The sequence below is a fragment of the Sinocyclocheilus rhinocerous genome, unplaced genomic scaffold (assembly GCF_001515625.1).
Source record: "Sinocyclocheilus rhinocerous isolate Xijiao unplaced genomic scaffold, SAMN03320098_v1.1 scaffold564, whole genome shotgun sequence".
Classification (NCBI taxonomy): domain Eukaryota; kingdom Metazoa; phylum Chordata; class Actinopteri; order Cypriniformes; family Cyprinidae; genus Sinocyclocheilus; species Sinocyclocheilus rhinocerous.
Window position 1 is genome coordinate 366,538 of NW_015645070.1, and position 12,264 is coordinate 378,801.

At 38.2% G+C, this 12,264-nt stretch overlaps 2 protein-coding genes across 4 annotated transcripts in view; one reads left to right on the plus strand and one right to left on the minus strand.

Annotated features, from left to right (window-relative positions):
* Nucleotides 1-12,264, plus strand: part of LOC107705399 (transcription factor IIIB 90 kDa subunit-like) — a 46,204-nt gene that overhangs the window by 9,990 nt on the left and 23,950 nt on the right. Inside the window, exons 5-7 of one of the 2 annotated variants that reach the window (XM_016508670.1) lie at nt 312-343; nt 1,642-1,714; nt 8,086-8,235. In XM_016508670.1, coding sequence (XP_016364156.1) covers nt 312-343; nt 1,642-1,714; nt 8,086-8,235 — 255 coding nt within the window. Of the gene's footprint in view, nt 1-311; nt 344-1,641; nt 1,715-8,085; nt 8,236-11,062; nt 11,213-12,264 lie in introns of both variants that reach the window. The other variant, XM_016508671.1, reaches the window with a different exon arrangement.
* LOC107705400 (BTB/POZ domain-containing protein 6-A) lies at nt 2,318-6,461 on the minus strand. 2 transcript variants are annotated; one of them, XM_016508673.1, is made up of 5 exons: nt 6,238-6,461; nt 4,730-4,950; nt 4,351-4,441; nt 4,076-4,194; nt 2,319-3,737 (listed from the first exon to the last, which is right to left on the minus strand). In XM_016508673.1, the coding sequence occupies exons 2-5, from the start codon at nt 4,942-4,944 to the stop codon at nt 2,705-2,707; spliced, it is 1,458 nt and encodes a 485-aa protein (XP_016364159.1). In that variant the 5' UTR covers nt 4,945-4,950; nt 6,238-6,461; the 3' UTR covers nt 2,319-2,704. The 2 variants fall into 2 exon arrangements, with proteins under 2 accessions (XP_016364158.1, XP_016364159.1); XM_016508672.1 differs by lacking the exon at nt 6,238-6,461 and having other exon boundaries at nt 2,318-3,737; nt 4,730-5,489.

Sequence of the window (12,264 nt, forward strand, 5' to 3'; positions counted from 1 at the left end):
GCAGAGACCAAATCTGACCAAAATCCCTCTGTTTGTTTCCTGTCTGTCTCTGTGTCTTGTAATATATATATATACAGTGTATATATATATAGAGAGAGAGAGAGAGAGAGCGATAGAGATAGATAGATATAACCTCCTCTTCGGTCATTATTGCGCAAAACCTAGAGTATTAGACTAAATAGTAAAGGTCACGGGTTCGATGAAAATACATGCATTTGAAAATTATATATCTTGAATGCACTGTAAGGGCCTTTGGATAAAACTGTCTGTCAAATTCCATTCTGTATGATTTCTTTAATGCACTTTCTCAGACATGCTGCTGGACTTGAGTGACCTCCTGCAAGTAAGTCCAGCATTTATATATATATATATATATATTTACATAATATTGTCAAAATAAATTAAATGACAAATACATTTTCTTTGAAGGTTATGCACTGTTTTAGGTCAAATAAAAGCAAAATTGGGTCACACTTTATTTTAAGGTCCAATTCTCGCTATTAACAAACAATTAACTATGACTTTTGCCTCAATAAAGTCCTAATTTTCTGATTATTAATAGTTAGTAGGGTAGTTGTTAAGTTTAGGTATTGGGTAGGATTAGGGATGTAGAATATGGTCATGCAGAATATGTGCTTTATAAGTACTAATAAACAGCCAATATGTTATTAATAGGCATGATAATAAACAACTAGTTAATAGTAAGAATTGGTCCCTATATTAAAATGTTACCCAAATTTGTTACATTAATCATGTGAAAGGGGACCAAACAAAATTCTGAAAATTCTGAAGTTCATGTAAATTTTTAATTACAGCTTTTCACTCAAACTTTTTATGTTAGTATAATTTAGAATGAATAAGTTTGTATTAAAAATAACATAATGCAAAGTAGATGCATTTTCACTAGCAATCCCAGATGTTTGAACCCAGTTAGTGTGCGAAAGCCATTTTCCTCCAGCTGGTGTGTCCGTTTTATAGTTTTACCCTCCCAGCTGTCCTATTAAACACGCAGATCCTGTCCACTGCAGTATTTGAGTCATTAGGGAATTTTACCAGAGAAAGGACCCATAAATTCCTTTGCTCTTCCCCAGACAGAGGAGCTCTTTTGAGGCATAAGGCTGTCGCCGCCCCTCTCAGGTCAGGAGTGTGTGAGGGCCATCCTATTTTTCAGTGGTCATGACCTCTGACATCAACCAAAAAAGATTCCTCTTTAATGCCATGGGGCCCAGATGGAAGAAATAGGGTGTCTGTGTTTGAGCATGTGCGTCGTTCTTCATAGATATCTTTTTTTTTATAATTATTAAGGTGGTCCATGAAGATAAGTATTGAGTTATATGTTATTTAAAGCTTATTTTATGAAATATTTTTGTTATTGTAGTTCATCCTCTAAGGATAAGACACAGATATAGTTTGTGAGAAAGTGAAGACTCTGTGATGATGCTGGTACGGATCCAAACCCCACAGCTATGAACTCTGCAACCTTCAGCATCTGTTAAAATACACTCTGTTATGTCCCTTTATCTTATATCTCTTACTCTCATTGTCTGTTAAATGTTCCCACTGTCTCTTTCTTTGTAATTATTTTTTTCTTGACCACAAATTTGTGTCCATTTCTGACTCTTTCTTTCTCTATTGCCCTAGGTGAATGTGTATGTTTTGGGAAAAACCTTCCTTGTTTTAGCCAGAGAGCTATGTATCAACGCGCCAGCTATTGGTAAGCGCAAATAAGTGACATTGTAGTTTCCCATGATGCTTTGCTGCTCATCCAAATTGTACTGGTAGTGAGTATGTGAGCTGGTCTGTGTAGTGCTGCTGTTAATGCCCAGAGGGTGCTGTGCAACTGTAAGTGAAGCTTTGCTTGCAGTGTAAATGTTTTAACCTGAATTGAACACTTGATTGATGGCGATGGTCAGTTGCTTTGCTCAATCAACAATACAAAGCAAAATTCAGACATAATTTTTTGCCCTCATGTAATTATAAGTAAAATAACTTATTTGACTTTCTTTTGTTTCTGGATCAAAAATTTTTTTTTTGTCCATACAATGAAAGTCAGTGGGTTTCAATGTCGTTTTGAACCCTTTACTTTCATTATATGGGCAAAACAGCTGAAACATTCTTCGAAATATTGTCTTTTGTGTTTTAAGAATTCACTCAGTCAATGAAGTTTGGAACGACATAAGGATGAGTAAATGATGACAGACTTTTCATTTTTAAAGTTTTGAAAAGTCATATTTTACCCAGAGTGAAACAGTATATGTCTTATGACTGTGCATTAGACAAAAGAAAACAAAATACTGTTTGATGAATCGAAACAAACATTTCATGATTTTGCAGGCTCTTGAAACCCTTTTTAGGTTACTCCGCATCAAGCTGTCAACAAATAACCATTAAATAACAAGACCGAGGAAAAGCTGCCTAGTTTCAAGTGCAAACTGCCCATGTTTCACTGTACACAGGCAGATTATGAATAATTAGAAATAAAATCTGCTTAAATTAAAGTACATGTTTTAAAACAGTATGTTTAAAGAAATAAATAAGTTTGGGCAGCATTCCATTATATGCGAGACGTAAAAAAATCGAATCAGAGGGGATAGTCTCCTCTTCTAGAAATGTCTTGCAGCTATGTTGTGACTGTGAGTAAAGGCATTTATTCCAGAGGAAAAATCCCCCTGCTGTCTCTTCATTAATGGATCAGTCCAAGTTTTCACGCATAAAATATCAGCTCTGGAATCTGTCCCCCCTGCACCCCTGTCCCGTTAGTGCTGTCAGAGGAACACTGAAACTGAAAGGTGACTTTCCCACACTGGACTTCTGTCATTCCTTCCTGTCCAAAATAACTCAGCTCGCTCCCATCTAGAACAGCGCTAACAGTGTAGAACACGTCCTGCTCCACTTGTACCGGGTGCTCGAACCACACGGGGAATGTTGAGCTAGAACCGTCTGACACAAATTTGGTCAAGTATTGTGCAAGAAGCACTCCCTGTCTCTTTAGTTCAATTCTGACGCTGTATTCTGCCTTCCCTCCACTGGAGCCATACAGACCAAGTCCGGCGATAAACACGCGCTTGTCCACAGCGAACTGGATACTGTCGCAGCGTCCGCGATAGCGCCACTGGTTGCTTCGGTACGCAGAGGATTGGAAACGGTGACAGCGTTGCGGCGTCAGCCCCTTTCTGGGCTCAACTGGGAATCCCAGCACAGGTTTTGTAGCCGCCGTGTACCAGAGAAAGATGCTGTGCGTTTCCTCAAGGGTTAAAATGTTCGACTGCGCAGCTCCATCTGCAAATTCCTGTAGTGTCATTGAAGGCAGACGCACAAGGTGCAAAGCCTTCCCCAGCACGGAGCGCTGGTTCTGTGAAGTGGGGCTCAGGCCTTGTCTCCGACACTCTGCGTCGGCCCATCCCAGAACGGCCTGGAAAACCACCGCCTCCTTCATGTTCAGAGTTTCCCTTTGTAAAATGTGTTCTAGTGTGGGCAAGTCAATCTCAGTTAAACCTTCCGAGCGCAGCGCAAGCTCTGCCTGGGCGTCGATCACTTCCCAACACCTCTGAGTGAGCTCCGGCTCCTCAAACAGCCGACTTTGAGATAGCAGCACACACGCATTGCGCGCCTCCAGGCTTGTCTCGAGGAAACCCACACATGCGCGAGCCAGAGCAGACACCAGGTATTTTTTGGCAGCGTAAAGCGTAGCCAGTACTGTGTCGGCCGCCAGCTCTATCTCATCACTGTACATGTATCTGATAAAAAAGAGGGAGATAGAGAGTTTAAGGTAAATTGCAGGTGCCCCATAGGAAAAGAATAAAACGCTAAATAAAAAGCTGATCTGTTTAACATGCTCCTTTTTTTATTGCATCACTACTGCTTTAAATAGTGACTTCCAACTTTCCCAGGGAAAAACGTACATCATTCGCATTCGCAATCCAATAAATGATCTCTAATAGCTCTGAATTAAGAGGGCGACTCCTAAATCAAAACATCACTGTCGGGTCCTCTGTGAACCCATCTGTGCTGCCTGGCATGAAAGCCGAGTCGCCCTGTTATTAATGCCAGGATGTGATTAGTGAGTGAGTCTTACTTGAGCAGGGTGAGAAAAGCAGCGGGTTCCACATCTGGAATATGTATATCAGAGTCCCCTTCTGCGAGATCCCCATAAAACATGGCACAGAAAACAGAGCTCCCCACTGCCAGCACATACTGAGAGAGGGGGAAGAGACAATCCGTCAGTGTTTCATCTAGTTTCAAAGCGTTTCCTTTTTCTGACACCTATTTCAGATCCACTGATAAGCTGATGGTTTGAATCAGGTGTGTTCGATTCAGGAGACAACCAAAATGTGAGGTGTGTGGGCTCACCTTGTGTGCCGGGACCCTTTCCGATTCACTGGGCGGACCAACCATGAAATGAACGTCTGCCATGTGTTCATTATTGAACATTAGTGCATTTCTGCGTAAAGTAAAAATAAATAAATAAATTTAGTCTTGATATTACAATTAATAAATACAATAAAGAAAAAAATATGTAATATAATATTATTTAAGAAATGTTTAGATGTTAAATATCTGTTAATGTTCATTATGACTTGACTTAAAGAACTGTACTGTAGTGAAAAATATATCTGAACAAGTTATTTAAAAAATAAGTGTGTGTGTGTATATATATATATATATATAATTATGAAAATTAGATATTAAGTATGTCAAACATTATGTATCACTTGATTTAATGCCTTGCCTTTCGCGTAAAGTCGGGTGCGCGGAATGCCAGCTGGGAATCTCCACGTTGTTGTTGTTGATGTTTTGCTCTGTGGTCGGTGTGGTGGCGATGGACGCGGTGGACTGCGCAACTGGCTCCACGCTCCTCTTCCTCTTCTCTGGCAGACTCAGCATCACAGTCCCGTTCTTCTGCACTGTGGCGTGGTCGTTCACGGGGTACAGTTCCGCTGCCATCCTTTTCTCCAGGGGAAGAGTTAAGATGTTATAGCACAGAGACAGCCTGCCGGGGTGCTTGCTTGCCCGCTTCAACTTCTTTAACGTTTCAGGGAGCAAAAGTAAAAAAGTAACACATTTCATGATCCGGCCATGATGGGACAGCTTGCATTCAGGCGCAGCGGGCATCAGAACAAAAAAAGTTTGCCAAAATATAAGAAATATAAGAAAAAGAAAAAATAATTATCAGTTATAACCGTGGTCTGTGGTATTCCTAAATAATGTTGCGTTGTTTCCGTGTAAAAATAAAAACGGCTCCGCTAAACGGTCACATAAATAACTTATTCGGATTTCAGCGAATATTTCATAGACATGCCATCCTCTTTTTCTCACGTCCTCTCTAATCCCACACCGAAAACTCCAAAACGAATCGTTTTAAAATCACTCAAAAACCTCACAACAAATATTGACAAAAATAGGGTCTGTAGTCTTATAACGGCCAAGCAGATCTTTCCTCTGCTGTGGCCACACCGAATGATTATGAAGTTTGAGTTTATTTTGAGCTCTCTCTCTCGCGCGCTCTCTCTCTCTCGTCTGACGTCAAGAGTGGAGGGTTGTCTCTCCCAGAGCTCTCTAACCCGCCTGTAAATTCTGTGTTGCCATGTCTGCTTATTATAAGCAATTTGCTTGGATTTTTTCACATTGTTATGTGCTGTTTTTTTTTGATTATTCACATTATGTATATGTAAGTATATGCATAGGCTATACCTAAACAATGCATACTATTTATCTATATAGGATATATTTATCGAAAATATCCATTACCCTAAATCAGATTGCCTGTTTTTACACGCGGGATCTGGCAACCCTGCGATAATATAACCTTTATGAATCTCTGTGGACTATGCAGCGATGCGGATTTTTAATTCTTCATATATACACGTGCATGTGATAAGTTTATAATATAAATAATCTCAACGTAGGGATCTTTGTGGGGGTATTTTTGTACATCAAATGCCAAGTTCGTCCGTACACGTCGTTTGTTTCGTTCTACAATATGTTTCTCCTAAACTAAATGCATAACCATTATTTATATGCTATATCAGGCAAAGGTTTTATTAAATACTAGTATTGATTTAAAGCAATGAGGTGGAAATGTTTCGCGTGTAACAGCTAACGTTATCTCTATCCATACATTCCAGTCCGCGCGCTGCAATTTGTTACAAACCAGCTTCTGAAAATGTAACGTTTACCTCACACTTCAACTGGTCTACAAGTGCAAACAATACGAGAAAAGATCGTGCGTGTTCTTACCTTAAATTCTGTATTTTATGCGCTAGTTTGTTGTCATTACACAGCCGAGACAGTGCGCTCGATTCAAAGCGATGTCAAAAGTTTTATTGCTCCGGTTCACGGTCGGTCGTGATGGAGTCTGAAACCGGACGAGGGCTGGACTTGTGGAAATACTGTAGTGCGCACGACTGCTCTCCGTTTTCCCAGTAAAGTCCTCACGCAGCTTCTCTCTCTCTCTCTTTTCCCCGGTCTGTTCTTTTTCTCACAGACAGCACAGACGGATCTAAGCGGCTTATAGTGAACATATGTAGTGGGGATTTGATCAGTGTTTCCCAACCTTTCTTGATTTGTGTACCCCCACAGTCTCATCATTTAGGCTCAAGCACCCCTTAGTCAAAATTAAACCAGAAATGTATTGATTTTATTGTGCTGAATATAAGGCAACATTATTAAAATGACCATTATTACAATCATTCACTTAACTGCTGTAGTATTTTTCTTTGTGTAGTTCATATTTTACTGTATTTATGCAACACAATTATTCAGGTTCAAACTAAAACATTTAATATTGTTGGTGAAAAAAATATATCCAGTCAGGTACAAGATTCTTTATTGGTATGCATGGTTTCATAAGACCTTTTAACTTCCATGGAATATTTCCATTGCACAAAAAGTGGAATAACGTATCCTTAGATTTTAATGTTCTTCCAAACAAGAAAAAAATGGTTGGATCACCAAAAGATTCTTTGGAAAACCTAAAATGGTTCTTTTGTAGTATCACTATAAAAACCCCCTTTTGGGATCTTTATTTTTCAAAAGTGTAGCGCCTCCTCAAACTGAATCAGTTTATTGAATCTAGCTGCTTTTACACTAGCACAAAAAATTACTCATCTGACTCAAATCAGATATTGTTGCACATGTATAAACACAAAAATACACATGAGATTAAGTTTTTTCACATCAGTTTTGAGCCACTTTTTATATCAGATACATATGATATCTGAACATCTGACCTACATCTAAAAATGTATACCCAATTCCCATTGGCATGGGAGGACACATTTTCTAAAAAAAAACAACAACCCTGCATTTAGATTGATAATGGTTTGGTTGAATGACTGAGGAATTTGATGGGAAGAATCTTAAAAAAAAAAAAGAAGAGTTGAGTAAAATCTCTCTCTCCAGAGTCTAATTACCATAAAAATCTAAGATTATATTTATTTAAATATTAATAAAAGAAAAAACTTTACAGCCCTAATAATTTTGATGTCATCATTTCTTTTTTTTATAGTTTTTAACAACTCAAAATCACCCCCATGAAGCCTGATTAAGTTCCCACTGGGCTACACATATCCCTGATTGGGAATCATTGGATAAGATGGAAGATTTGCTGATGCTTTGTTGAGCAGAAAATCTTTTGAGTTCTCTTTCTAACATCAGTTTGGTAGTGAGATACCTCACTTCTGTTATCAGAGAACTGGGGTTACGCAAGTAACCTAACATTTCTCACACAGTGCCATCACCTTTAGAAAATATTATTTGGAAACTGTCAAAAAATTGAGCTCCCTCTATTACCTGTAATGTTTCTTTTACCATTAAAATGTTTATAGTTTGAGAGTCCAGCAGTTTGCTAAAGCTTAATAATGGAGGTTCTCTGTATGTAGTATTTAATGAGAATTGTGAGCATAAAGGTAATATTTGTTGCATTATCATAGCTAATAACATTTTGACTGAACACTCATCAGTGGTCATGAGCCAACGTATTAGTACTTTACGAACGTTATTGAACTGAAAATGCAACCGTGTGTTTAAGAAGGGCTAAATCTACTCTATCTAGCTTTGTAGTCCTAAGAGTTTTGTTTCTTACAGATCCGTGTCTTTATATCCCCCGCTTTGCGCAAATGCTGGAATTTGGAGATAAGAGCCATGAGGTTTCAATGACGGCACTGCGTCTCCTTCAGAGGATGAAGAGAGACTGGATGCACACGGGACGAAGACCTTCAGGCCTCTGTGGAGCAGGTAACCATGGCAACCCTCCCCTAACGGTGCGACCTCTTTAATGATGTGAGCTAGTGAAGGGTTGCTTTGTTAGATGCGCAAAAGCACATACACCATCGCTGAAACATCCACAGTTGGAATGCACGCTCCAGAAACCCCTTCCAGAACGTAAAGTTTTGTGTCTGTTGTAGGAAACATTTTAAGATGCAGTATATCTGTCATAATATGTAATTAGATCAGCTCGTGCATTAGAAGCGGTTCCAAAATCACCAATCAGTCTTGATGAAAACGAACGATTCCGGAAAATGTTAGTGGCCTTTCTTGGCACTGAGAATTGCCTCAGAGATCCAGTGCAGCTAATTTCTAATGCATTTACAACAATATCGGTTTTACTTTCTCACACTTTCAGTCTTGTGTAAACTTGACACAGACTGTTAAGACTGAGTTCCAGTAATTAAGTTTTTAGAATAACTGACTCCTCCTGACTCTCAGCGTGAGTTTCTCTGCCAACTACTTTTTCAAATAAGTAACGCAAGTTACTTTTTTTTCCCAATTTATTGATTGACAGCTCTCCTGTCCCCATGTTGAGAGAAATCAGAAGATGTTACTGTAGTTCTAAAATAAATATGAATATGCATTAATTCATCTCACTCACAAAAAAACAACAACACAGATTCAGTATTCCTCAAAATGAATAAAAATAATGCAACACAGAATATGATGCAAACCTGCAATAATTAAATGTTAAAAAACACAAATATCCTTTATGTATTTAATCCCATTCTATTAAAGGGGTCATATGACGTTGCTAAAAAGAACATTATTTGGTGATTGAAAGTTTTGTGTCAGGAAACTTTTTAAGAAACAGTTTGTCATAATGTGTAATTAGATCAGCTCATGCATTTGAAGCGGTTCCCAAATCACCAATCAGTCTTAATGAAAGAGAATGATTCCTGAAAGTGTTAGTTTTCTCACACTCACCGAGGCCTTTCTTGGCACTGTGAATTGCCTCAGAGATCCAGTGCAGCTAATTTCTATTGCATTTTTATCAATATCGGTTTTACTTTCTCACACTTTCAGTCTTGTGTAAACTTGACACAGTCTAATAATACTGAGTTCCAGTAATTAAGTTTTTAAAAATAACCGACGACTCCTGACTCTCAGCTTGAGTTTCTCTGCCCCCCCTCCACTGCATAACCTGAATAATTAATCTCCCATTAATCTTTTAGAAGGAGTGCTGAGAATAGAGGAAGCATGAGCCTAAAGAGTTTGTTTTTCGCAGCGATAGATCAGAGACTTGAGAAAGAAAGGCAGGCCAACAGAGAGAATGAAAGAATGTGAGAAAGACCTAGAATGAAGACAAACTGTGATGCAGGGAGAGCCGCTGAGCGTGATGAAGGCCTCAAGCTTATTGAATAGTCCTCATGTAGTAGCTGGAACACAGATTGGTTTGATATCCTGCAGGGTTAACAGCAGAGGAGGAAACGGGTGTTTTTATTACACCACATGAACTTGAGCACAGGATCGCACTGGGTTAGACGTAGCTGATAACCCTGAACATGTAGGGGAGAGCAGGGTAAAATGTGTCATCGCATTAATCATGTATTTATATGATGTAAGGACTCTCATATAATGCTATCTATGATTGAGAAATGCATATGAGAAAAGTGATGTGTTTTTTTTAAATACTTTTTTATATGACAACGTACTTTTTATTTATTTATTTTTTTCATGAAAAGGTCTATATAGATCTAAACATATTCACTATCATCCAGAAGTTTAGGGTCGGTAAGATTTAAAAAATATTTGAAAATATTTTGAAAAAAGTCTTCACCAAAGCTGCATTTATTTCAATTGATCCAAAATACAGTTAAAAGCGTAATATCCCGAAGTATTGTTACAATTTGAAATAACTGTTGTCTGTTTTAATATTTTTTTTAAATGTAATTTATTCCTGTGATGGAAAAGCTGAATTTTCAGGAAAGCCATTACTTCAGTCTTCAGTATCACATGATACTGATGAGCACTGTTGGGGGTAACGCATTACAAGTAACGTGAGTTACGTAATCAGATTACTTTTTTCAAGTAACTAGTAAAGTAACGCATTACTTTTTAATTTACAAGAGAATATCTGAGTTACTTTTTCAAATAAGTAACGCAAGTTACTTTTTTTTCCCAATTTATTGATTGACAGCTCTCCTGTCCCCATGTTGAGAGAAATCAGAAGATGTTACTGTAGTTCTAAAATAAATATGAATATGCATTAATTCATCTCACTCACAAAAAAACAACAACACAGATTCAGTATTCCTCAAAATGAATAAAAATAATGCAACTCAGAATATGACGCAAACCTGCAATAATTAAATGTTAAACAACACAAATATCCTTTATGAATTTAATCCCATTCTATTAACCAATGTCTTTGCTTCTGACCTTCGATGATCCAGTTCAACCATACTAATAAGCAAAAATTACTCTAGACAAACATTCGTGTGTCTTTTTTTTTATTGCTGAAGTGTGTTGAAATCATCTTCTGCATTCTACAGTACGGATGTAAATTTACTTTCCCTTCAGCCTGAGGCTTATTCATTTAACTTTTGGTGTGAAAAGGCTTTTATATTTGCCAAAAATAGAACTTTTTTATTTTAAAAACAAAAAAGCAAGCCCTGTCCAGATTGTAAAAGTAACGCAAAAGTAACGTAACACATTACTTTCCATAAAAAGTAACTAAGTAACCTAAATAGTTACTGGCTGAACGTTATTGAAATGAAAATGCAACTGTGTTTGAGAAGGTCTAAATATTCTCTGTGTAGCTTTGTAATTGTAAGAGATTTGTTTCTTTCAGATCCGTGTCTTTATATCCCGCGCTTTGCGCAAATGCTGGAATTTGGAGAGAAGAGCCATGAGGTTTCGATGACAGCACTGCGTCTCCTGCAGAGGATGAAGAGAGACTGGATGCACACGGGACGAAGACCTTCAGGCCTCTGCGGAGCAGGTAACCATGGCAACCCTCCCCTAACAGTGCGATCTCTTTAATGATGTGAGCTAGTGAAGGGTTGCTTTGTATGTGCAAAACCACATACACCATCGCTGAAACATCCACAGTTGGAATGTACGCTCCCGAAACCCTTTCCAGAATTGAAAGTTTTGTGTCAGGAAACTTTTTAAGAAACAGTTTGTCATAATGTGTAATTAGATCAGCTCATGCATTTGAAGCGGTTCCCAAATCACCAATCAGTCTTAATGAAAGAGAATGATTCCTGAAAGTGTTAGTTTTCTCACACTCACCGAGGCCTTTCTTGGCACTGTGAATTGCCTCAGAGATCCAGTGCAGCTAATTTCTATTGCATTTTTATCAATATCGGTTTTACTTTCTCACACTTTCAGTCTTGTGTAAACTTGACACAGTCTAATAATACTGAGTTCCAGTAATTAAGTTTTTAAAAATAACCGACGACTCCTGACTCTCAGCTTGAGTTTCTCTGCCCCCCCTCCACTGCATAACCTGAATAATTAATCTCCCATTAATCTTTTAGAAGGAGTGCTGAGAATAGAGGAAGCATGAGCCTAAAGAGTTTGTTTTTCGCAGCGATAGATCAGAGACTTGAGAAAGAAAGGCAGGCCAACAGAGAGAATGAAAGAATGTGAGAAAGACCTAGAATGAAGACAAACTGTGATGCAGGGAGAGCCGCTGAGCGTGATGAAGGCCTCAAGCTTATTGAATAGTCCTCATGTAGTAGCTGGAACACAGATTGGTTTGATATCCTGCAGGGTTAACAGCAGAGGAGGAAACGGGTGTTTTTATTACACCACATGAACTTGAGCACAGGATCGCACTGGGTTAGACGTAGCTGATAACCCTGAACATGTAGGGGAGAGCAGGGTAAAATGTGTCATCGCATTAATCATGTATTTATATGATGTAAGGACTCTCATATAATGCTATCTATGATTGAGAAATGCATATGAGAAAAGTGATGTGTTTTTTTTAAATACTTTTTTATATGACAACGTACTTTTTATTTATTTATTTTTTTCATGAAAAGG

Excerpts from the sequence above, each read along its gene's own strand:
- LOC107705400 (XM_016508672.1), bottom strand. The coding sequence starts at position 5,112 with ATGCCCGCTGCGCCTGAATGCAAGCTGTCCCATCATGGCCGGATCATG. Across the intron at positions 4,442-4,729 it reads CACCCGACTTTACGCGAAAG|AAATGCACTAATGTTCAATA; the intron begins GCAAGGCATTAA and ends TACTTTACGCAG. Across the intron at positions 3,738-4,075 it reads GCTTTTCTCACCCTGCTCAA|ATACATGTACAGTGATGAGA; the intron begins GTAAGACTCACT and ends CTTTTTTATCAG.